Source organism: Fusarium flagelliforme (assembly GCF_020744385.1).
Source record: "Fusarium flagelliforme strain FIESC 12 MPI-CAGE-AA-0113 chromosome Unknown B0J16scaffold_1, whole genome shotgun sequence".
Taxonomy (NCBI): Eukaryota; Fungi; Ascomycota; class Sordariomycetes; order Hypocreales; family Nectriaceae; genus Fusarium; species Fusarium flagelliforme.
Window position 1 is genome coordinate 3,745,788 of NW_025763503.1, and position 24,054 is coordinate 3,769,841.

Consider the following 24,054-nt stretch of genomic DNA (forward strand, 5'->3'; position numbering starts at 1 on the left):
AGGCCGCACAGTATGGACAACCTAATGGAAACCTACCAACCAGCCAGTGAACGGGTCCAGCCTGCATTGAATTTCGGCAGCCCAGGCGCCAGTCTACGCTCATTACCTGCCAAATTTTGGGGGTTCACATCGCTAAAAAGAGCTGGACAGCCCGCACAGCACAGGCCTAGGCCCTGGGACCCCCCTCCATTCATGTGGGCTGTTGATTTTCTTTTTCTCATCATGGATGTATTTTGGACACCGCTCGCCTTCTTTTCCTCCCAGTGACAGTGCTGTGCTGTACCCAAGTCGGGTAAACTTAGTGCATCCTGTCTCCCCTCTCTCTTCCTCTCTCACATGGAACCCAGTCACCGCTCTCAACATATCCAACGTAACCGACACTGTTTAGAGAGTAAAGAAAAAAACAGAAAAAAAGGGGAAGCTACAGAATCTCCCCGTTAAGCGGAACACATCCCCGTTGAAAAGTTCGGACGGAAAGATGGGCACTATAGCTGCCCGCCTCATCTAAATTGCACCCTCATCTAGGCATGGGCGAGTCTATGACAGAAATTGCAGTGTCAGTCAGTACTGTAAACAATGAAAATGAGCCACGTGAGCGCAAGAAAATAGGTGACGACACGCAAATCTTCCATCTCCTTCACCCCTCTTCTACACTACCTTACCTTAGGCAAGGTACAGTAAAGTAAACGAAACAAGCCCAGCCTTGGTCTTGATGGCCCTGGCACGTCATGTCCCGTCAATCCCTATCATTATTAGACCCCTTATTATTGACATTCACGGTGGAGTGTCTAATTCTTGATTGCTTCGCTCAGCAATAAACAAGCACATCCTGTACAAACCAGACAAGGCAAAGTCGATTGCTGGCCTGTACTCAGTGAAATTCCACAACACTCTCTGCCTCTGCATTAGATAGGATTCCCTCAAGTCAGCCTCGTTGGGGCTGAGGATATCCCCCCTGTCTTGGTTATCTATGCCTGCCACAGACAGCAACTCGCGTCTCACAACGAATCAAGGCTTAGACCCGAGAGGCTTTAGACTGCACATGGCAACCTACCATTCATACACCTCCTCTGGTTCATAAAACTCCTAAGACTAGTTAGTTACCCAACAAACAAGGCGACAGATAAACAGTTTTGGGTGACGACGAGATGAACTCATTTCCTGGGCTGGACTCGTTCGCCTTGTAATTATATTAACCGCCCACTGCAGCGTCTAAGTAATTACTGTACGGAACTCATCTGACCCAACCAATCAGTCATGGAGCGTAACAAAGTAGATTCTATCTTCTTCTAACCCTGACTTTGGCTGTAACTCTGAGACACCTGTTGCGATATTTGTATCAAGTCCATGGTTAACCCACTCTCTGAAACATGAAGCATATTGTGTTCGTGCACAGTTCATAAACAGTCAATGGCATTATGAAGTCTTACTGTCAGTGCCCATCTTAGTAGTCCATGTGATGTGATCCGCTATCAAATCTACAAAGATCTGCCCATCCCATCTCGCTATCGACGGGACTATCCCTTTCCATCCCTGCGTGTTTATTCGAGATGGAAACCTATTCCGCTTGCAAATGCAACCCACTCTTCAACTTGTTCATCTATCCTTGACGAGAAATCCACGAACCTGGATGCGGGAACTTTGATCTTGTTCTAGTTCAGCAATATCCTGGCTTGTTTCAAAGGATTCAACCAGGAGTGAAGATCAGCTGTCAAATAGCTTGATGACTCATTTGCTATCATGGACTTCAAAAGCAGTGCAGTCTCGATTATTGAGCCCCCTATTACTGACAGAACGACTTTACTTCTCTTCAACCTTGGACCCATCTGCAATTAACCGCAGCCCACGTTCCACCAAAGGCGGAACCAATTTTGCCTCAAAGTACCCGTACAGCTCATAGATTGTTACTATATTGCTGATATGCCTAACCATAGAGCGGAATAGAGTACATATACACCAGGTTTTGCCACACAAGAGTCTACTTTAAATAGACTTCTCTTTCTCATCAGTCTTTCCAAAAGAGCCCATCAATACGAAGGCTCTTCGTGATCATTTGACCCTAAACCTCGAATGACCCTGGAATAACTTGACTTGTGGAGCTTTCCGTTCGGTCTAGCCCGTGGTCGCTGCGGGAGTGGCCGGGGGACCGTGAGTTGGCAACCGGAGAACCGTAGGATACCGTACCGTACCGAGCAAGAATCAATGTACAATCGTACAAGATTTGATATAGAACGCTTGGCAATGGATAGACGCCGAGCCATTTATTATAAGGAGTTTTCACTAATGGTCTATCTTTGTAGCTCATGACATCCAAGAGAATATATAACAGACCTACTCGCTGGCTATCAAGTTCAATACTAAGTAGAGGTATCTATAACAAGGCTTTTCTCAAATTCGTGAACGCCAAACAGCCCTTCCAAGCCGACTACTCGCCAAATCATAATTCCTCAGTCTCTGGGCCTGGACCTTGGTATCGTCCTCTGCCCCAGTCTGCAGGATCTCCTCCGGGTACACAAAGACCTAATCTCCAGAAATAATCCCGATGCGCAAACAAGAGCTGCCACAACTTGAACCTCGAAGGAAACCCATTCAGCTCTGCCAATTTGTCCGATGTCGTCAGTAGGCTTTTGGCGTGGAACAGCCGGCGGATGGTCATCCATAACGAATCATCTGCCCCTGCTATGCATTTCGGGTCATCGTCGCCGATGCACATGTAGATATCAGACTCGGAAGGCGTCAGTTCTTGTTTGGCAATGTATACCTCTCCTGAGTGCGACTTGTAGCCCCATTCACCCAGAGGCAGTAGAGGTACAGGATCTTCCTTGTGAGTTACCCGCCTGTATTCGCGCTTCTCTAGATTCTCTCGCCCATCTAGGTGAAATACCTCATCCACGAAGCGGGCTAAGCCTTCGTTTCCAACGCGAGGCTCTCCGAAGGTGGTGACTATGACATCTTCCCATCCTAGCGATACCTTCAGCTCTAGTGCTGCGAGGCAGGCAACAGAACCCCCTAGGCTGTGTCCAACAAGTTGAATCGGATAGGAAGGGTATTGTAATCTTAGCTGTCTCAATTGCGGGAGAACGAGACGTCGAGTGTTCTTCCACGACTGGAGAAAGCCCATGTGTACGGTACAATTCGTACATTTATGCTCGGGCTCTTCGGGGGGTTCACCTCCACCATGATCTGGGGACGGATATGGTACATACTCCTGAGGTACAGTGCTCAGATCAACAATTGTATTGGCAATACTGTAGGTGCCGCGGAAGGCCACCACGATGGCAGGTTCACCAGCGTTCAAGACATCGCCATCCCCTCGCTGTTTCACGCCATGATCCACGGCGATATACCCGCAACTATCGCTGAGCAAAGGACCAGTGTTCCACGTGTTGATGAGAGACAGACTGGGGAAGTCATTGCATCTCGATACACAGTCAAATGGTTTTCTGACTCCGGTTGTCCCAATGCAATAGGCGATGTCCACAAGTCGCGACAGACGTTCGAGAGTCGCAAAGAAAGATACTGAAATGCTGTTCGGTGACGGTGTGTTTGACTCGGGGATGTGTCTTTGTGATGATTGAGAACTACTGAAAGCGAAACTCGAAGTGATGAAGATGAGCTGAACTGTCAAGATGCTCAGCGAATCTGTAAATTTGAACCTCATGATGAGACCAAACTTGTTGTGATTGTATAATTGGGGTGAATTGTAGACGCGTTCCGAGGCGCCAGCGCTTTGAAGATTTTGAGTAAAGTATTAAGCTTAATACCAAGTCGATAGCTCATAGATAGTCCGCATTGGGAGAGGAAGGAAACAGCGACACATAATAGAGGTCTGTGTTTTGTTGGGGAGGAATCTAATTTAGCTCCCAGTGAAGCAATGACGATGGGATCTAGAATTGATCAAGTGAAGGCGTCAAGATCAGGGTTGACAGGTCTCGTGAGTGACAGATCTCAAACCGTTGAGGTCATACGGTAATGTTACCCTCTCTGACCGTGAAGAGCGGTACCTGATTAGCCCACCAGATGACCACTATTGCGGAGGTATCATTCTTTGCTCATCCAGAAACAGCCTCGAGAATTGATTGACGGGCTGTGAGTGGTTGATTGAGCCTGTGCTACCCCGGATTCCAGTCTCTGGACCCGCTTTAATACATGACCTCCATTACAGGGCAGGCGGCAGTTGAATTGAGGTTTGTTCCTGAATTTCACTCTCATCTTTGTTTGGATCGACAATTTGATGTTTAGTTCATTCTATTCCATTCTTCTCTTTTGACAAGAGTCATTATTCCCATTAATCGCCAAACTCATCCGTTTCTAATTATTGTCCTTTGATGCCTGACTCGGTTCAGTGAAGTCAAGGGCAGAACACCTGACCACTACCTGTAGTCCTGCACCGCCTAATCTCCATCATCACAAGATCTCACATCATACAGATCGAAACTTATGATGGAGGTGCTTGCCTCGAAGGCTGAAGGCTAGTGAAACCCGCCTTGTGGTCTGTTGAGTTGGTTGAGCAACTGCCAGTCCTAGCACACTTGAGAGGGAGCATGACGCTTCCGCTGGCCTCGTATGGTAGACTCCTATAAGAGCAATTGTCAATCATCAGGGAATTTTAGTTTCATCCGCAAGTACTTACCCATCCGCTTGGCCGCAAACCTTCTCCATCATCCAAAGCTTCTGGTAGTCGCTATCCCACAGAAACTCGACTGCCCTGTCGTCACACGCAAATCGGTCAGTGCCCATTCCGGTGATGGGCTCTGATGAAGAGTTCTTGTGACAGGGAGTGGTCAAATCTGTGTCCTTGTCGAGGAATGTAAAGTCAAAGCCAGTGAGAGTCTTGCCGCCATCCTTGGACTCTGCCTTGAAGTTACGGATATGATAGGTATCGGGGAGTGTGCACCCGTTATCCTCGGCGCTGCTTTCTAACATTGAAAGGCTCTGAGGAACTGCGTAGGCATGGGCCGCCCAGGTAGTGGGTAAAGCAGCAAGAATAACGAGGCCGAATTGCATCTTGAGGGTATGATATTCGGTATGTGATATAGTGATATAAAGATACGGATGATCAAAGACGGCAAAGTTATTAAGAAGGTAATGTGATATGTTTTAGAAGAAACGATGGATTTTCATGTCGAGACATGACTAGTTATAAACCTATCGAGCAAGCCATATGGAGAAGACGACGTCAGAGTCGTAATAGTCCCTTTTGCTGGTTCCTCCTTGCCTCACCGAACACGCGGCCTAAAAGACCATTAAACCGGGCCTTCTTTCCCTTTCAGCACCTTCGTGCAATCCTATTTCACCTGCCGATCCTCCTGCATTCGTGAGAGGACATGGAGTTGACGGATCAGAGGCTAGGATCCGGCAGTAGGCAGTGCTATTGATTGGATGCCGATCTAGTTTCATGTTTACAGGGACGGAGGTTTAATTGTGGACTCGTGCTCTGTCTGGACAGCGCACATGTTTATCACCTTCTCAGCTTTTGGTCGTTGGTTGGTTGGTACGTAGCGATGCTATTCCCGTCGAGTGTTACAAGAATAGAAGCGTTATTCCGTCATGCGAATTGACTGGGCTGAGAAGCGATCACTTATAAGGGTCCAGAGGTGCTTGTTTGCATGTTTCGGTTTAACTCGTGAGTCTGTGAGTCTTATGATGCGCTTCGAGACTCGGTTGTCGATCGTAATGCGCATTGAATCATACCCTCAACTCATCTCCCATGCCAGGGTCCGAGAGGTAACCAAGTAACGTTAGCAGAAAGCATGTTACCTTGATAAATCCGCAGTAGATGGACAGAGCAATTCGTCTTTGAATGGAATGAGTTGATCTTGAACTGGACCTGATATCTCAAGTTGGGAGCGAATCTTGGGGGTGACTTCTACTTTAGACCAACAACAGTTATCAATAGGACAAGAAGAGTTTATAGCCAGATTATTGGCGTCTTATAGAATATATCTTAGAATAAAATACAGTCCATTATCAGAGAAACTTTTGATCTTGCTGTCGATTCAGTGGTAAAGACATCCGACAGTAAATCTAAGGTAGAAATCTGGTAGTGGATCCAGTAGTCGCATTCTTGACAGCCACAATTGTAGCCCCGCCATCTTGAGCCACAGCTCCATCGCACATTGAAAAAAAATTCGCTTACCCTTCGGCACGTGACCCACAGATTTGCCGGCAAAACTTCAGATACCCTCCATCTTTTTTGTTCACTCTCGTTGGAAATATCCTCGATCAACCCACGTTCGACTAACCCATCCAGCAACAATGGCCGCTGAAACTCCTGCGAAGTCCGGTTTGGCCGTTGGCCTCAACAAGGGCCACGTATGTCTTCCCTACGATTTTCCCGCTGAGTGAGGTTTTGGAGATTGATCGAAAGGTCGATATTTCAATACTTCACTTGGTTCAACTGTCGCAGTCTCACCTCGTGGAGGATCTCTGCTTCGCCTTCGCGACGGATGACGGCGCGACGAAATCATCCAACTAGCAGACGATGGACGCTGACATTTGTCGCCAATCTTACAGAAAACCACTCCCCGTGTCGTCAAGCCCCGTGTCTCCCGAACCAAGGGCCACCTGAGCAAGCGCACTGCCTTCGTCCGCGAGATCGTCAAGGAGGTTGCTGGGTAAGTCAATACAATTTTATTTGGGTGGAATGGGGAATCGATCTGGAGAAGATTCTCTGCTTGATGGGGATCATGTCAAATTTTGCGTTTGGATTTCGACTAACAATCATCCTTCACAGCCTCGCTCCCTACGAGCGCCGAGTCATTGAGTTGCTCCGTAACTCCAAGGACAAGCGTGCCCGTAAGCTCGCCAAGAAGAGAGTACGTCAAACAGAACCGCCTATACCGAAACCCTCCACGATCTATATACTAACTCACATCGCAGCTCGGTACTTTCGGCCGTGCCAAGGCTAAGGTCGACGAGCTCCAGCGTGTCATTGCTGAGTCTCGCCGTGCTGGTCACTAAATCATTTAATCTGATTTTCTGGGAATCTGGCACCGGATTGGGTTCACATGGATTGGCGTGGTCGCGATATGATCAATTAAAAAATTAACGGCTTTGATGCTCCGTGGCAGGGAAGCTGCGGCTCACCGGAATACCAACACTTTCAAGCAATTTATGGCGTAATAATCAAGCCATGCCCCTATCAGTCTTCTGCGTGATGAATGTTTGTGGTCTGAAAGTGACTGATACTTGAATGTCATTGCAATTAAAGATGTGTATGGACTTCGCTTCTATACGTTTATTACGACTTAAACTCGACTAACCAACGCCGCTAATGATGATCGATGCATACCTCGTGTCCTTCCCATGATATTTTGTAATTGCCTACTTCTTTCCCAACTTGAGCCACTTGGGTATCTTCTTAGCAATCTTCCCTCCTGATCCCTCTCCGGTCTCTGTTTGTGCTGGCCGAGAAACTGGCACCGCCTCATCCTTCTCATTAGAAACGATGGGCTCAGGGACCTTGACTTGTTGACCCTGTTGAGCAACATTGGCCTTGAGAAAAGGTTGTTTTCTCACAGCTAGTGGCACGCCGTCTTCCCAAACCAAGTTGATAAGAGTTCTTCCTGACAGTTTATATGCTTTGATTAGTCCATTGTTGGGGTTAGGGTCGTCCTTGATTACAGTCTTGGTTCCAGGAAGAACAAGATGGAAGGGTTGGCCATCTTGGGCCATAACGTGCCGGACAGCGTCGTACAGAAACTGACCAGTGTGTGCTGGGCTAACTTGCCAATCACTGCTGGTATTGTCTGGGAACCGAACTTTGATAAGGATAGACTTGATGGCGTTGATTTTGGCAGCTTCTGCTGCAGCTTTCTCTTCCAGCTCCTGGTCTGAAAGCAGTCGCTTATTTCTTGAGTTCTCCTGTAATCGAGCTTGGTGGAGTTGTGCATGGGCGATCGTAGGAGCGAAATCGGTCTCTGGAGCAGGAGCTAAAGCTGCGGCAGGCGTTGATCCTGAAGGGGCTAGGAAAACATTGACGGGTGCTAATGGATCACTTGACTGAGAAGAGTCGACTTCCATATTGTCCTCTGCAACAGCCTCGGGTGCTTTCTCCGGTTGAGTAGGAGCTGCCTCCGAGGGCTCTTCTGTCTGAGCGTCCGCCATCTTTGAGTCTTCTGTCTCTTGTGATACTTGCTGTTCCTGAGTTTCGGTCTCTTCCGTTGATACAGGCTCGGCAACTGTTGTTGGAATTTCCTCCTTCTGGTCTTCGTCATCCGTATCCTTGAAGAACTGGCTGATCTCCGTCATTGCATCGTACAGAGTCTTGTCCGTCTTACGGAACGTCAATCGGATTAGAACACTTCCAGAGTTATATCCGAGCTGGGACAGAGTCTTCTGGAAGTCGGTGAAAGATGAGAGTTCTCTGCCCATTATGTTCAAGACTGGTGTTTCGTAGTGTAATTGCCCGCTGCCACTTCCCGAACTGTCGTCCATCGAGGCAATCCCACGGGCAGTGATATTGATGTTCTTGCCATTACTCGCCTTGCCGCTCTCGAATTGACGTAGAACCTTCCATATGGTGAGGTCACTGGGAAATTTTTCGATCAACCGTCCTCCTGGTATTTCGCGACCCTCGGGAGGTGGGACTTGAAGGGCGACTTGAATGGCAGAGGGTGTTTTCGACTTTTGTACAAGCTCGAGCTTTGCGCCAGGACCGAGACCAGAAGCACGAAAAGGAATGGAGAGATCGACTGTTTTTTGCCGGTGCCTAGAAGAATACGTCGTCAGTATTTGGCTAGAGAACAGTGACAAGAGGTGGATGTGCTCACTTGACAAGATACTTGTCACTTGAGAGGCTGAGTCTTCGACATGCTTCCTCCAATACGTCAATCAAATAGGTTCCGGGTGTGACTTTGATAGTAGCCCGCCGCAAGTCGGAGGCTATCACAACGACGTTTGTTGCCATGATACCGATACCGATGGAGAGCAAGTAATAAAAAGTCTAATAAGAATTTGAGAACGTTGTAAACGGGCTGTGAATTCTTCTAAAGACAATCGCGGGGAGGTTGAGCTTGGCTGGCGGTGATGTAAGCAGACAGCTAGCCAAAGATACAGCGGGGTTACGTAGGGGCCTTGAGCTGAATCCGCAGTTGAGGGAAGTTCTTACGGCAGGACCACTCATAGGAGGTAGGCAGCCACGAGTTATGAATGAATGGGTGTAATCGATATACTAGAAGCTTCTATAGACATTATTACCGAAACTGGTATCTATCTCCTAACAGTTAGATCGTTATATTAAAAGACAACCCAACTTCGACTATGGTTAATCAAGTCCAGATCAAGTGCCAAGCTCTTCAGCCACTTCTTCTATCATTATGTTAGTAAATACTGTACCTACCTGTACCTACCGTAGATGGAGGCTTCAGCTACTTCAAACCCCTAATCATGTAGGATCATTATACTAAATGAAGCCTAATTGATACCTAGGTAGTCTAAGCTGGCATAAAGTGACCATATTATCTCGTCTTATGCTTTTGGGTGTCAATTCGTCTGATACCCTGAGGCCTGCTGAGCCTCTTACGCCACAGCTTGTAGGCTGCTTCAGTCAACGTGGACCTCGACCTCCACTTCACAGACAGAGCTGCTTCTTCCCGGCCGCGCCAGACCGTGTTTGCCTTGCCAGCCCGCTTGTACAGTACGTACCTTCCATAGCAGCAACGCAACCTCATTGCACCTGCACCTTCTGTAGCTCCAGTTCAGTGACGGGAGCTTCAACCATCCATCTCGCACTCCATCTCCTCCACGTCAACTGCTCTCCAACAACCCACCGACGCGACAATACGATACGAATTAGCGACAGCCAATCTCGTGGCTTCTTATAACGGTCCATTTCCTTACCTCGTCCTCGGCTTCCTCACGATAAGACGGTCGCTGGTTGACGTCGATTGTCCGACCTCGCATCTACCTATCCATCTTTAAAAGCCATCATGGTATGTCAACCTCAGTCCCACCAGCTATTTCGAGTGCCAGAAGCTAATTAGTATATTCAATCAACAGTCGTCTCCTTTCTCGATAAGTTCGTCTCGACCATTCATCGTCATGCCAATGATTATACAAAGCTAACCTCTCCTCCCTCACAGACGGCGGCGCCTGTGTCGCCATGGTTGGCAAGGATTGTGTCGCCATCGCATGCGATCTCCGCCTCGGTCTCCAAGCTCTTACTGTTTCCAACAACTTTCCCAAGATCTTTCAGTACGGCGATGTCTTCCTCGGTCTGACTGGCCTGGCCACCGACGTCAACACCGTGAGCGACCTCTTCCGCTACAAGGTCAACATGTACCGCCTGCGTGAGGAGCGCTCTATCGCCCCTCGAACATTTGCCAATCTCGTCTCTTCATCTCTTTACGAGCGCCGTTTCGGACCTTACTTTGTGTCTCCCGTCGTCGCTGGCTTAGACCCCAAGACTGGCAAGCCTTTTATCTGTGGCTTCGACAGCATTGGCTGCATTGACTTTGCCAAGGACTTTATTGTATCTGGTACCGCTTCAGAGCAGCTCTTTGGCATGTGCGAGGGTCTCTGGGAGCCTGATCTGGTGCGTACATAGACAACCCGGGTCAACAGTCATGTCCCGACTGGCTTGGATAACCCGCCACTTAAGATTGGTATACTAATAGTCAACTTTACAGGAGCCCGATGCCCTCTTCGAGACCATCTCTCAGTCTTTGCTCAACGCCGTCGACCGTGATGCTCTTTCCGGCTGGGGTGCCCATGTTTACATTATCGAGAAGGACAAGGTTACCAAGCGATTACTAAAGGGACGACAAGACTAGAGCGTCGGTGTTATGGACAAATCTACAAGAATAGAGCGGGACAGGGAGTGGTTTATGTATCCTGTATGAATAGATACTCAGCCGACATCGACCGCTGGGTAATGAGAATGCACTTCTTCGTCTTGCTGTTACAATGCATATGCTTGGGTAATTAATGTTTATGAGATAACTGATTGCAGGATATGTCTCCATTTGCGTCAATATTCCCTACGTACTGACGTTGTCCCTGGTTTGGCTGTATACAACCATGCTATATAAGACCTCTCTAATTACTTTAGCAGCACAGCAAAGGCCTCACAAGGTGCCAGCTTGATCTCGCCGCTGTTGAGATCATCTGGTGTCCTCCCCGTAGGGCTGGCCAGCACTTCACGTGCCTCACCGGGCAACTTCCACGCAACCGAATCCGCTGAGAAGTTGCACACGACGAGAGCAGTGTCCCCGTTGTCAGCGCGTCGTGAGTAGGCAAATACCTTATCGTTAGCATCATCTACAAGCAGGAAATTGCCATAGACGAAGACATCGATATGCTCCTTGCGCTTCTGGAGGACGTGGCGATAGCAGCTGTACACAGACTTGGGGTCTGACGTTTGGGAAGCGGCGTTGATTTCAGTATAGTTATCGTTGACACGCATCCAGGGTTTGGCCTCAGCAGTGGTGAAGCCTGCGTTGGGACTCGCATCCCACTGCATGGGGGTGCGAGCATTATCGCGAGACTTCCTTTGGTACTCAATCTTGTAGGCGTTTTGGGCAGCAGCATCATCATTCTTATGCAATCTAAGAACTGTTAGTATACGCCGGCGTATGGATACTGTTTAACTTACTCCCAGTGATTGAGGCAGTCGAGGTCCTTGTACTCTTCCAAGTCCCAATCCTCAGGAACGTTGGTCATGCCAATCTCCTGGCCTTGGTAAATAAAAGGTGTGCCTGACTGGAAACCAAGGAAGATTGCGATGAGTTTGGCGCTGGCAACACGGTGATCAGGGTCATCGTGGACAAAGCGGCTGACTGCTCGTGGCTGGTCATGATTCTCCAGGTACAGTGCATTCCAGCCTTGGTTGTCGTACATGAACTTCTGCCATTTGAGGGTGGTGGCCTTCAGCTCAGAGAGTTTCCAGGATTTGGGCGTGAACTTGCCCCCAACACCGTGGTCGATGTCCACCCTGTTTATATCAGCCCATTACTCACAAAGTTAGGGGAAGCAAAGGTAGACTTACAATTCAAAGTGGAAGATCATGCTGAGCTCTCCACGATCACCTCGAACAGCCTTGATCAGCTCACGCTCGTCGTGAACACAGGGCATCTCTCCAACACTGAAAGCATTGTACTCCTGGAGGATAGCGCCGATTTCCTTGAGGAACTCATGACATCTGGGACCACAGGCGTAGTACTCTGTTCCGCGGAGAACAGTCTTGTTTGAGTCGGGGAATGCTGGATCCTTGCTGATAAAGTTGATAACATCCATGCGGAAGCCATCAACACCACGGTCGAGCCAGAAGCGCATCACATGGTGTACTTGCTTCCGAACCGCCGGGTTCTCCCAGTTGAGGTCTGGCTGTTGCTTGCAGAAGAGGCACAGATAGTACTCATCTGTGATTTCGTCGTACTCCCAGGCACTTCCTGTAAATTGTGAGCTTTTATGGTCATTAAATCAGGAGTTGGGTGCATTGTTACCTTGGAAATGGGCGTCCCAGTTGTTAGGAGGATGTCTGTTTCCATCCGCATCATACTTTGCAGGCTTCCAGATGTACCAGTCTCGGTAGGGGTTGTCTTTGGACTTGCGAGACTCCTGGAACCACTCATGTTGGTCACTAGTGTGATTCATGACCAGGTCGAGTACAAGTTTCATGCCTCGCTCATGGAGCTTATCTTTGAGAACATCAACATCTGAGACGTCTCCATATGGAGGATCGATTGTGTAGTAGTCGCTGATATCATACCCCTGATCCATAATCAGTATACTCGGATGAATATTGCGTTCTGAAGGATAACAAACCATATCAACCTGAGGGCTCTTGAAAATGGGTGAAAGCCATAGGATATCAACACCCAGATCTTTGAGGTAATCAACTCGTGAGATGATACCCTTTAGATCACCAACACCGGAACCTGTGGAGTCTTGGTAAGATGCAGGGTACACCTGATATACCGTGCTCTCTTTCCACCAGGCTCGAAGACTCTGATCTATGCTACCCATCTTCTCTCTTTTGTGAGATATCTCTGGTCGTGGTGTCCTGCATTCTGTTAGCTATATAGGCCTTGAGTGCTCCTTGCACGTGAGAACAGCCGCTCGTGATCAAGAGACAAACTCACGATGGACCAATTAAGGCACTTTCTGATAGACGCACCGTGCACTTTACGGCTGCTTCAACCGAAGAATCCGGCAGAGTATAGACTGGGAATGAGTCGTTCTGATCGTTGTATCAAAGACGACTATTGAGGCTCCGGCAGATGGTATAGATGCGGGGTGTTACTCTCCAAGGTTTTATGCCCAGTCGTGTTACACAGCGTCTTCCCTCACTTATCACTTCAAGAGCAGTTGTAGAGAATCTCTTTATTAAGAACTATAGTGGTATGGATGTTCTGGTTTCTTTAATAGACAGCACGGAGTAATTCCCGGAGACATTGTTGCAATGATAGACTGGAGCCCCTCTACAGGGTAAATTGTTCGTTTATTTGTCCCAATACTTGGTGAGATATTTACGGTAGCATGACTCTGATATGAGATCTGCAAGAACAACTTGTTAGTCATGCATTTTTATCACTGAGAGTTTTGTTCGTTGCAGACACTCGCGGGTGCCAGTAAATCAGTTCGATGAGGACCTTTTCAAACACGATTCATGAACTCATTACGTGTGACATCTTCCACCAAGTCAACATCCAATGTGAGGGTAGTTTGCTTGTACTTTTTATCAATATTGGATACAAAGGAACTGCTGCTTACAGAAACCAACACTGTACCAAAAAGTCTATAGAATCCTGCCGTATTAAGAGGACAAAGAAGCTGGGCGTAGCTAATGGAAAATGATACACTCACTTGGGTTCCACTTTGGCTACGTTCCCCCATCATGGTGGTGTTGATACAAAGACAATCAATAGTCATGCCCGTTGCTCGTCGAATTTCATGTGCCGTTACAAAACATAACTGTTAGTTACATGCCACAGGATCTGTACAACCTTTTTACTGTAGTATACTGAAGCTTTGGAGATACCAACCCATACACGATGCCACATAAATCACCAACGATACACTTCATTGAACGACTCTTGAATGAATCGGAAGCAATGGTGCCTCTGATATGTGAATTTTCCTGATAGCCTTTTCATATTGAAAGTAATATGATTAACTGTGTAACCGCATTCCTTACAGACGGTCCACAATAACAAGGCACAATCTAACCTGGCAACCTACCGTGTTATCCCGCAAACTATGATGTTATAAGTGTCATCAATCATTTGCGGATACACATGTTCGAGGTTATGTCGGCCAACATGCATGATATATGGCACTCTTTGTAGCACAGAGCTCAACGTTACAGCGGGACTATGAGCTAGTAACCAACATACGGGGTTTGATTGTCTTGTCACACATTGGAATTCTGTATAAATATTGTAAAGATGAAGAATGTGCCGTTGGTTCACGGATGACAGACAGTACATACAAAAGCTGAAAGAGACAATTACACAAACCCCGGTTCAACCTTTATCACTGGTGTCCCAACTACCGTCTACGTACCAACAAAGGAACCTTCAGATAGAGGCAGTTCTACGGTTACAAGTGCTATCACTCTAGAAAGACCCTGAAGCAGAATGTGACAGGAGCATGGGCCCTAGTTTTACCTACATGGCTGACATGTCAATAGTGCTACTGTAGCCGGGGTATGTCTTTTGATTCCCTAGACTATCTGCTACGCACAAAGAAAATTGTACTGTATTCTGTTAGTTTGGCTCTTTCTTGATTGTGTCTAGGTACTAAGTTTCCAATATCAACAGAGCCTGTCTTTATGGTGCGTAATTATTGAGTGCCTTATCTTGAATAGGTACTCCTACTCCGCATTGGATCGTATCTAGTAGATCAATACGCTGCAGGTAATGCATTAGCAAAGCAAGTTCAGCATTCGTGAGCATGTGGTACGTGCGATGCATTTTCCGTGTCTCAATCATCCATTTCTAGATGCGATGCGATGTGATGGCGCTACTTGAAGGTACATGAGATCAAGTACAGCACAGCTTTCCGCCCTATAATTTGGCACCTAAATTGACAGCCCTGGTGTACCTTGAGGTTTCATATATGCAAGATTCAACACAGACCAGGCGAGACAAATGAGGCACAGCAGCATAAAACATAAATAGAATCTGTCCATTAAACAAATAGTTTGATTTGGGGATAATTTATCCGACAGGGAAAAACATTCCCTGAATAAGAGACAACTATATTGTGCGTGTACGACTTTTCTTTCTTGTCTTGTCTTCCAAAACCAAAACAAAGACTCAGGTCAACCTGATACTGTACTTGATTCGGACAGGATGAATGTAACGAACCAGTAACTGACCAGTAGGTACATCGTTCCAGCGACCTTACCATGCTCGGCACCCTTACGCTTTAGCACAGTCTAGGGCTAAATGGCGCTGGAGTAGGTCAGGATGATCGCCTAGTCAATCCTGCAACTGAATCTCAGCCAACCATGAACCTACGCTAAAGACCAAGCCCAGCCTCTTTTTCTCTGGTCTTTTTCTTTCTCCCCTCTAGGCGACCGACAACCATCCATGACCTTGACCTTGACCATGACCCATGCATTTGATCCATGAATTGAATTGAACCCCAGTCACACTTAGACCCCCCCGGGGTTGAAAGCGCCTTGACCATCGACAATTAGTGGATTGATTCAGAGAATTGCAGTGTACTATCAGAAATCAACACCTATGGATGAGTCTGTCTGTCTGTCTCTCTTTGATCAGCATAGGTTCCTTTGTCGTAAACATTCACAAGCCATCTCTTATCCGGACATCGCCAGGAACAGGAACAGGAATAAGCTCCAAGCTTCCCCAGGTTCATCCAGCAAAGACCAATACCATGCCTAAGCCTAAGCCCAGGAACTGGAACTCAGCCTCTCAGCCTCTCTCCTCTCAGACATGACGTGAACGCAAGCAAGCACTGCCTATTCGGTATACTCCGTACCCAAGTTACAGTGCAATCCTTCCATACCTCTCTTCACTTCTCTTTACCTTACCCAGGTTACCTTACCTCATCTTGAAGCTACCCGTACCCGTACCTATACCCTACATATGTATCCGTAGCTTGGACCTCTTTTTCACCCCCGCGCTTTTGCATTTCACGATTTGCATCTGCATTTGCCTTTGTACCGACAACCGATACCAGTATCTATTATTGTCTGCCTGCTTGCCTGCATTTGCATTTGCGCCCCGGATACGTTGATCATCGTCGCTCTTCATCATTGCGTAGTTTATTCCCAGATATCTATCTGCTTTTTTGTTTGTCTTGCAATTCAACAAGGCTCAATTCATGGCTTAGGACTCCGTCAATTCAAGGACGATCCCTACGCCTCGGCGACAATGACCAGGAATGAGCATGTCAATCGCATCAGCTCTGTCATGGGCCCGGGCAACATTGATACATATTCTGCCGTTACCGTGAAATCTCCGCCTCAGTCTCGGTCTCAGTCTCACTCTCATCAATCTCTGTCTCCATCTCAATCGACATCACCAGCGACTACTATCACTACTGCCTCCACTACTCCCGCTCCCGCTTCCGCCGCCTCGTCTACTATCTCCACTCCCATTCCCACTCACTCGCCTACTCCCAATCCGGCACCAAATCCAAATCCAATACCAAAGCAAGAGCCAGATCCAAATGCTGATACCGACGCTCTAACACCAACTCCATCATCCTCCGCTACGACGGCTTCCTCAAATAACTCCTACGTCTTCTCCTCCACGCCGCGCCGACGCCCTCTTCCTCCAAATCCTAATCCTAATCATACTCGCCTCAGCGCTGATGGCAATGCTTCTTTGAGCAACCAGTGGTGAGTTCAACTTATATCCAATTACCTATTAGTTACCTTACCATCCATGCCGTCTCCCGTCCCACGATCCCCTGCTGCCACCTCCCGCCTTCACCTTAACCTGCACGTTCATCTCGCCTCTCGCCGCCTTCCAACCAAAGCTAAACGCTTTCCCGCGTACTACAGGTACTCCTTCAAGGATGAGCCTCAGCTCTCACCAACCTCAACAACATCGACTGCCACCTTCGCCCCTCGCGCCGGCGCCAATGCTCAATCCAAAGACCGTCGCATGAGCGACCTCACCAACTACCGACGTGAGCTCGCCGTTCTCGAGACCTCTAGAGTACCCCAGATCCAACAGATTCCGCCAACCGGCGGCGCGAGCCCTCAAATAGCTCCTTGGGCGAACCAGCCTGGTTCCCCTACAAACACTTCCACCATGCCGACCACCTTTTTCAACGACTCGACCGACAACCTGTCGCTCGCTTCACAGCTTTCTCCGGGTCACCAAATCAGTAATCGCCAGCAGCATCAGCAGCAGCCGTATCCTTCACACCCCTCGCAGCATGATGCCCCTGATGCGTCGTATTTCGACGGCAGACGGCCATCCGCAGCCAGCGTTCTCACCGCGAGCAGCCAGGGCAGTAAAACCAGCGTACGTGGTGGTTTTCGCAAGCTCCAGGGCTTCTTTGGGGAGGAATTCCCTGGGCGCGATAGCTCGGAGGGTAGCCTACCCACTTCGCTCGCGGGCAAGGACCAGCGTGGACGCTCTTATAGTCACAGCCGCCCCACACATAGAGATCGCAACTATTCCAATGCCACGGATCACACCCGCGATGCCTCGCCATCATCTTCCAGACCAAGAACTCCTGTCCCAGCGCCAGAGGTTGTGCCCTTCCTATACCAAGACAACAGTGTATGTATAATGCCATGCTTCTGTCTCATTGTCATGACTACCCCATCCTTCCTTCCCCTTCGGTCTGGTCCGCGATCGAACATTCCTTCCCGAAATTCTCTCTTGGTCAGCTTTTAGTGCCCGGCCCAGCGCCCAGTTGCCGTGTTATCCAATGCATTCTCGCCCACGCAACTTGTATCACTGACTCCATATAGGACATCGCGCGCTATGGCGAAGCACCCGTACGAGACATAATGACCGGGCCTGATCGAGAGCGATATGCTGGTGACGGCTCCTCACAGGTACCTCCAAAGACATCATCATCCTCAAGATCCGGCCATTCCATTGCCCATCTGCCTGGCCACCACCGACACAACAAGAGCAACGAGGATCCTCGCACGCTCAGACCGACAATGAGCAGAGACGATACAGCAATTGGCACACAAATGCCGCGCGATCGCGGGGGTGGCAGCAACGCAATGTACCAGACAAGATCACGAGGACAGAGCCCAACGCCCAGTACCAGGAGTGCGGGAATGACTTGGAGTAGCTCGAAATCTACGCAAGCGGACGGTCAAACATCGCCTGGCCATCAACACCATGGCAAGCGCGGATTTTTGCGACGACTACGAGGACATCATAAAGAAAAGGACGACGCCGTTGCTCGACTTCGCGACCTTCCCCAATCGACAAGGTCTTTACAAACAAAGTCTTCAAAGACCGACCTGCACCGACCCAGCGATGTATCATCGACCGCATTGCCATACGCGGGCACGTTTGGACCTGCCGAACCGAGTGACCTTCCCGATCCACGACCAGCAACCGCACAACGGGGAGCGACCTTCAACAACAAGTTTCCCTTTGCAAAGAAGCAACGCTCGCATCGACCTCAAGACTATGCTGAAGAGACGATTGGGCCGACTGATCGTAACGATCCTAATAACATGTACCATCTCGACACCAATTTGAATGACATGGAGGGTATCTTGACCAAGCCCCCTCCGCTCACGCCCATGGATACTAGCTTTGTCAACAACGTCGAGCCGGAGCGTCATGATTCCATTATCTCAACAGCGCCTAAGGGTCGTTGGGATGCTCCGGACAGTTGGGCGGTACGTCGTAACACAGAAGATAACTCTTATCATGGCCCCGAGCTCGACGAAATTGGCAGTCCGCCCCGGCCAGAGGAGAAGGCGTCTCCATACTGCATTCGGATCTTCCGCTCAGATGGGACATTTTCCACCCACTCCATGTCTCTGGACTCGAGCGTCACAGATGTCATCTCGCAAGTTATTAAGAAGACGTATGTTATGGATGGTCTAGAGAATTATCATATCATCATGAAGAAGCATGATCTTATTCGGGTCCTAACACCTCCCGAGCGACCTTTACTTATGCAGAAGCGTCTATTACAGCAAGTTGGTTACGAAGAAAAGGACAGAATCGAAGATCTCGGACGCGAAGACAACAGTTACCTTTGTCGATTTATGTTCTTGTCTGCACGGGAAAGCGACTTTCACGCCAAAACTACTGATATGGGCCTGGCCCGGGCCCAGAAGCTTAATTATGTCGACCTTTCTGGTCGCAACCTTGTTACAATACCTATATCGCTATACTCGAAGGCCATGGAGATCATCTCCCTTAACCTCTCGCGGAACCTCTCTCTTGACGTTCCTCGTGATTTTATACAGTCTTGTAAACACCTTCGAGATATCAAGTTTAACAACAACGAAGCCAGGAAGCTGCCACCCAGCTTGAGTCGAGCAAACAAATTGACTTTTCTGGACGTTGCCAATAACCGGCTCGAGCAGTTGGAGCATGCCGAACTTAATGCCCTTACCGGCATGCTCAAGATGAACTTGGCCAATAACCGACTAAAGCACCTGCCCTCTTACTTTGGAGCATACCAATCACTTCGTTCGCTCAACATTTCCTCCAACTTTCTCGACAAATTTCCAACGTTCCTATGCGGTCTACAGAGTTTAGTCGACCTTGACTTGAGTTTCAACGCCATTGCAACGATCCCTCACGAGATTGGTAGCTTGAGGAACTTGGAAAAGTTGCTGATAACCAATAACAGACTGACGCACGCTGTGCCCGCTTCATTCGGTCAGCTAGTCAGTCTGCGTGAACTCGACATCAAGTACAATGGTATCTCGAGTATCGACATCATTTCAGAGCTTCCCAAGCTCGAGATTCTTTCCGCGGACCACAACTGCGTCTCTGCTTTTGTTGGACAGTTTGAATCATTACGGCAGCTGAAATTGAACTCTAACCCCCTGAATAAATTCGAAATCGTGGCTCCTGTGCCGACTCTCAAGATTTTGAATCTCTCGAACGCTCAGTTGGCTAGCATTGACTCTTCGTTCGCAAACATGGTAAACCTCGAGCACTTGATATTGGACAAGAACTATTTTGTTTCTTTGCCACAGGAAATCGGTACTTTGAGCAGACTTGAGCACTTCAGCATTGCCAACAACTCGGTCGGGGAGCTGCCAGCACAGATTGGTTGCCTTACCGAGTTGAGAGTGCTTAATGTCCGAGGAAACAACATCTCCAAACTCCCGATGGAATTGTGGTGGGCAAACCGACTTGAGACGTTTAATGCCTCTTCCAACGTCCTGGAACATTTTCCTAAGCCTGCTTCCAGAGCACCACGGATACCAGGAGAAGAGTCACAGCCAGCACCTCCTCCTGTTAATGGAAGAGCAGCCCCCCTCGGAACTTTGTCAGCGACTGCGAGCTCTGAAGAATTGTCGGATGATAGAAGACCGAGTCAAAACTCAAGCACTCTGCTCAGTGTTGGGCCGTCCCCACTCAATGCTGGTGATCGCAAGAGTTCCGTCGTGTCTGTCTATGGCAAGGGCGGCCGTAAGACGTCTGTTGTTTCTAGATCTGCAACTCCATCGGCCCCTACGCAGTCAGTCAACCCAAGGAAGGATTCTGGGATGTCATCAAGGCTTAACAACACTTTTGCTGGGTCTCTAAGGAACCTTCATCTTGCCGACAACCGTCTCGATGACGATGTTTTTGATCAGATTACACTCCTCGCGGAACTCCGCGTACTCAACCTATCTTACAACGACGAGATTAGCGACATGCCTCAAAGATCAATCAAGAGCTGGCCGCAACTCGTTGAGCTGTACCTGTCTGGCAATGCACTCACCACATTGCCTGCCGACGATTTAGAGGAGTCCAGCTTACTCCAAGCACTCTACATCAACGGTAACAGGTTCACCAATTTGCCAGCTGATATCTCGCGGGCCAAGAATCTCGCCGTTCTCGATTGTGGCAGTAACTACCTGAAGTACAACATCTCAAACGTGCCCTACGATTGGAACTGGAATCTCAACCCCAATTTGAGATACCTCAATTTGTCTGGTAACAAGCGTCTGGAAATTAAGCAGACAGCTACAGGTCCGCTTGGGCCTGGTGCTGTCAATCGTGAGGAGTACACCGATTTCAGCCGTTTGCTGAACTTGCGTATCTTGGGTCTGATGGATGTTACTCTTACGCAACCAAGTATCCCCGACCAAAGTGAAGACAGACGTGTCCGCACATCTGGGTCACTTGCCGGTCACCTACCTTATGGTATGGCTGATACGTTGGGCAAGCATGAGCATTTGTCAACGGTGGATTTGGTAGTTCCAAGATTCAATGCATCAGAGACAGAGATGCTCCTAGGTCTGTTCGATGGACAGGCCTTGTCTAGTGGCGGATCCAAGATCGCCAAATATCTCCACGAGAACTTCGGTCACATCTTTGCCCTTGAACTGAAAGCACTGAAGACGCGTGCGGGTGAGACTCCAGTCGATGCCCTGCGACGAGCGTTCTTGGCTCTCAACAAGGACTTGGTGACTATTGCGATTCAACAATCGGAGGAGCGGCCACTTCAGACGCATAGGAGCTCAGGCCAGCCAATAATACTTACAAAGGAGGATCTCAATTCGGGTGGTGTGGCAACCGTCGTTTATCTCCAAAGCACGGAACTCTATGTCGCGAACGTTGGTGATGCGCAGGCCATGGTGATCCAAACCGATGGTACACATAAGATGTTGACTCGGAAACACGATCCTGCAGAGCCGAACGAGAGATCACGTATTCGTGAAGCTGGTGGGTGGGTTTCGCGGAACGGACGACTGAATGATTTGCTGCAAGTCTCGCGTGCTTTTGGATACGTCGACCTGATGCCAGCTGTACAAGCGGCACCATACATCAGCAACATGACTATTCGAGAGCAGGACGATATCATTCTGATTGCCACCGGAGAACTTTGGGAGTATTTATCGCCAGGTCTAGTTACTGATATTGCGAGGGCGGAGCGACAAGATCTCATGCGAGCGGCCCAGAAACTTCGTGACCTGGCTATCGCATACGGCGCCTCAGGCAAAATCATGGTCATGATGATCAGTGTCGCCGACCTGAAGCGACGAGTTGAACGATCAAGGCTTCATCGCGGCGCTAGTATGTCGCTTTATCCTTCTGGTATTCCTGCCGATGCCCAAGTGCTCAACACCAGAAGGGGCCGAAGGACAAAGGGCGATGTTCTCGACTCGTCACTCAACCGTCTTGAAGCCGAAATTCCAGCCCCGACAGGCAATGTGTCCATCGTGTTCACCGATATCAAGAACTCGACAACTCTCTGGGAGATGTATCCCAGTGCCATGAGATCAGCAATCAAGCTTCACAACGAAGTCATGCGTCGGCAGCTGAGACGAATTGGTGGCTACGAAGTCAAGACTGAAGGTGATGCATTTATGGTGTCTTTCCCAACAGCTACGTCGGCACTTTTATGGACGTTTGCGGTACAAATGCAGCTTCTTGATGTGAACTGGCCATCAGAAGTCTTGAACTCGGTCTCTTGCCAGCCGATATATGACAAGGATAACAGCCTCATCTTCAAAGGACTGTCAGTGCGTATGGGTATTCACTTTGGCGACTGTGTGAGCGAGACGGATCCAGTTACTCGCCGTATGGATTACTTCGGACCCATGGTGAACAAGGCGGCTCGAATTTCTGCCGTGGCAGATGGTGGCCAGATTACAGTCTCCACCGATTTTATCTCGGAGATACAGCGATGCCTCGAGAATTATCAAGACACAGATCGAGGTAATGCTTCCGGCTCTGAGGATACCTTTGGCGATGAAGAAACCTATGCTAGCGCGATCCGAAAGGATTTGAGATCCCTCACCTCACAAGGCTTTGAGGTTAAGGAGATGGGCGAGAAGAAGTTGAAGGGTCTCGAAAATCCCGAAGTTGTGTACTCTTTGTATCCTCATGCTTTGGCTGGCCGCATCGAGTTCCACTCACAGCATGAGAGGAAGGATGACGCAGGCAACTCTCAGCCAGTCGTCCTTGCGCCCGGAGCCGAGCTCTGCATCGATCCGGATAGTGTCTGGACTCTTTGGCGTATCAGCTTACGTCTTGAGATGCTTTGCAGTTCGCTGGAAGGCAACGAGCCCCCAGGTTTGCAACCGCCCGAGACGGAGCTACTTGAAAGAATCAAGCAGCGTGGAGGCGAAGTGACGGATCGATTCCTGTTGAACTTTTTGGAACACCAAGTAGCCAGGATAGAGGTGAGTTTGGCACGACCTTTGTTTGACTGTGACCTTTGCTAACAATCGCAGACCTGTATTTCAACACTTGCAATGCGTCACATTGCCATCGGTGGAGGCACGATTAAGGAACTCGATGAGCTCCACGGTCCCATGTCTGCCATCCTGGACCAGTTCATGGCCCAAAACAGAGAATTGAAACGTTACAGGAGGAAATATGGTGCGCTGCCTAACCCGGTTAGCAGCGGTAGCAGCGAAGAAGTAGAAGAAGATGATGACGACGACGATGATCCCGACACCGAAGAAGGGAGCGATACAGAGCAAGAGTTGTGATCCTATACGACTGGCTCGTTGGAACCAAACCTGAGCCCTTATATATGCTATAATCAATCATCCACGTGATACGAGGAACACGACCCTGGGAGGTTGAACAGAACGCTTTTTGCTTTTGATGGAAATTGGATGAAAGGATGCGATGGGGTTTAGGGTGGGAAATCATGTTTTGGCTGGGTGTACGTTTGCTCTAGGTATATTCCGGACGGTTTGGTGGGAAGTGCTCGCAATGTGCTTGAGGATTGGAAAAGACCTTGGGTTGGAGAGGCAGTGCATGGCGTTGGGCTACGGGGAAATTAAGGACATACTGATGGCTGGTGGCTTTCTGCCAGTATGCTTGCTACTTCTTGCGCCCATTGGGATTTCGGATGATAGGTTGTGTTTTCAAAGGGGTATGGATGGCCTCGGGGAGTCTGCGCATTCACGTATGCATTGTTTACACGATACGATAGGCATTACAAAATAAGCTGATGTAG

General features: G+C 48.8%; 8 protein-coding genes across 8 annotated transcripts; 4 read left to right on the forward strand and 4 right to left on the reverse strand.

The window, feature by feature from the left end:
- Nucleotides 1–2,328: 2,328 nt before the first annotated feature.
- B0J16DRAFT_328454 (Alpha/Beta hydrolase protein) lies at nt 2,329–4,038 on the reverse strand. Its single transcript, XM_046126228.1, has one exon. It carries the CDS (start codon nt 3,659–3,661, stop codon nt 2,438–2,440), a length of 1,224 nt encoding a protein of 407 aa, XP_045989178.1. The 5' UTR covers nt 3,662–4,038; the 3' UTR covers nt 2,329–2,437.
- A 174-nt stretch (nt 4,039–4,212) lies between these two features.
- B0J16DRAFT_328455 (uncharacterized protein) lies at nt 4,213–5,131 on the reverse strand. Its single transcript, XM_046126229.1, has 2 exons — nt 4,634–5,131; nt 4,213–4,577 (listed from the first exon to the last, which is right to left on the reverse strand). The coding sequence occupies exons 1-2, from the start codon at nt 5,005–5,007 to the stop codon at nt 4,439–4,441; spliced, it is 513 nt and encodes a 170-aa protein (XP_045989179.1). The 5' UTR covers nt 5,008–5,131; the 3' UTR covers nt 4,213–4,438.
- Nucleotides 5,132–6,205: 1,074 nt separating this feature from the next.
- On the forward strand, nt 6,206–7,159 carry B0J16DRAFT_328460 (60S ribosomal protein L36). Its single transcript, XM_046126230.1, has 4 exons — nt 6,206–6,315; nt 6,517–6,617; nt 6,737–6,818; nt 6,883–7,159. Exons 1-4 carry the CDS (start codon nt 6,259–6,261, stop codon nt 6,961–6,963), a joined length of 321 nt encoding a protein of 106 aa, XP_045989180.1. The 5' UTR covers nt 6,206–6,258; the 3' UTR covers nt 6,964–7,159.
- A 167-nt stretch (nt 7,160–7,326) lies between these two features.
- B0J16DRAFT_377993 (uncharacterized protein) lies at nt 7,327–8,911 on the reverse strand (the record flags this gene model as incomplete). Its single annotated transcript, XM_046130889.1, has 2 exons — nt 7,327–8,713; nt 8,775–8,911. 2 exons carry the CDS (start codon nt 8,909–8,911, stop codon nt 7,327–7,329), a joined length of 1,524 nt encoding a protein of 507 aa, XP_045989181.1.
- Nucleotides 8,912–9,562: 651 nt separating this feature from the next.
- B0J16DRAFT_409156 (nucleophile aminohydrolase) lies at nt 9,563–10,947 on the forward strand. The gene is made up of 4 exons (XM_046133072.1): nt 9,563–9,935; nt 10,003–10,021; nt 10,086–10,537; nt 10,632–10,947. The coding sequence occupies exons 1-4, from the start codon at nt 9,933–9,935 to the stop codon at nt 10,773–10,775; spliced, it is 618 nt and encodes a 205-aa protein (XP_045989182.1). The 5' UTR covers nt 9,563–9,932; the 3' UTR covers nt 10,776–10,947.
- On the reverse strand, nt 10,625–13,276 carry B0J16DRAFT_21853 (glycoside hydrolase superfamily). Its single transcript, XM_046123005.1, has 6 exons — nt 13,086–13,276; nt 12,769–13,006; nt 12,447–12,714; nt 11,990–12,392; nt 11,597–11,935; nt 10,625–11,549 (listed from the first exon to the last, which is right to left on the reverse strand). The coding sequence occupies exons 2-6, from the start codon at nt 12,967–12,969 to the stop codon at nt 11,045–11,047; spliced, it is 1,716 nt and encodes a 571-aa protein (XP_045989183.1). The 5' UTR covers nt 12,970–13,006; nt 13,086–13,276; the 3' UTR covers nt 10,625–11,044.
- Nucleotides 13,277–16,117: 2,841 nt separating this feature from the next.
- Nucleotides 16,118–17,090, forward strand: B0J16DRAFT_21893 (uncharacterized protein). Its single transcript, XM_046123006.1, has one exon. It carries the CDS (start codon nt 16,347–16,349, stop codon nt 16,818–16,820), a length of 474 nt encoding a protein of 157 aa, XP_045989184.1. The 5' UTR covers nt 16,118–16,346; the 3' UTR covers nt 16,821–17,090.
- Nucleotides 16,476–24,054, forward strand: B0J16DRAFT_328467 (phosphatase 2C-domain-containing protein). The gene is made up of 3 exons (XM_046126231.1): nt 16,476–17,711; nt 17,906–23,266; nt 23,318–24,054. Exons 1-3 carry the CDS (start codon nt 16,863–16,865, stop codon nt 23,576–23,578), a joined length of 6,471 nt encoding a protein of 2,156 aa, XP_045989185.1. The 5' UTR covers nt 16,476–16,862; the 3' UTR covers nt 23,579–24,054.

Bases quoted from the DNA above. Each gene is read 5' to 3' on its own strand.
- B0J16DRAFT_328454 (XM_046126228.1), bottom strand. From the start codon at position 3,661: ATGAGGTTCAAATTTACAGATTCGCTGAGCATCTTGACAGTTCAGCTC.
- B0J16DRAFT_328455 (XM_046126229.1), bottom strand. From the start codon at position 5,007: ATGCAATTCGGCCTCGTTATTCTTGCTGCTTTACCCACTACCTGGGCG. The intron at 4,578-4,633 runs GTAAGTACTTGC...TTGCTCTTATAG, and splicing joins GTTTGCGGCCAAGCGGATGG to GAGTCTACCATACGAGGCCA.
- B0J16DRAFT_328460 (XM_046126230.1), top strand. From the start codon at position 6,259: ATGGCCGCTGAAACTCCTGCGAAGTCCGGTTTGGCCGTTGGCCTCAAC. The intron at 6,316-6,516 runs GTATGTCTTCCC...CCAATCTTACAG, and splicing joins TTGGCCTCAACAAGGGCCAC to AAAACCACTCCCCGTGTCGT. The intron at 6,819-6,882 runs GTACGTCAAACA...CTCACATCGCAG, and splicing joins GTAAGCTCGCCAAGAAGAGA to CTCGGTACTTTCGGCCGTGC.
- B0J16DRAFT_409156 (XM_046133072.1), top strand. The intron at 10,538-10,631 runs GTGCGTACATAG...TCAACTTTACAG, and splicing joins GTCTCTGGGAGCCTGATCTG to GAGCCCGATGCCCTCTTCGA.
- B0J16DRAFT_21853 (XM_046123005.1), bottom strand. From the start codon at position 12,969: ATGGGTAGCATAGATCAGAGTCTTCGAGCCTGGTGGAAAGAGAGCACG. The intron at 12,393-12,446 runs GTAACAATGCAC...CACAATTTACAG, and splicing joins CTGGGACGCCCATTTCCAAG to GAAGTGCCTGGGAGTACGAC. The intron at 11,936-11,989 runs GTAAGTCTACCT...TGATATAAACAG, and splicing joins ATGATCTTCCACTTTGAATT to GGTGGACATCGACCACGGTG.
- B0J16DRAFT_21893 (XM_046123006.1), top strand. From the start codon at position 16,347: ATGACCAGGAATGAGCATGTCAATCGCATCAGCTCTGTCATGGGCCCG.
- B0J16DRAFT_328467 (XM_046126231.1), top strand. From the start codon at position 16,863: ATGCCGTCTCCCGTCCCACGATCCCCTGCTGCCACCTCCCGCCTTCAC. The intron at 17,712-17,905 runs GTATGTATAATG...GACTCCATATAG, and splicing joins TCCTATACCAAGACAACAGT to GACATCGCGCGCTATGGCGA. The intron at 23,267-23,317 runs GTGAGTTTGGCA...TAACAATCGCAG, and splicing joins ACCAAGTAGCCAGGATAGAG to ACCTGTATTTCAACACTTGC.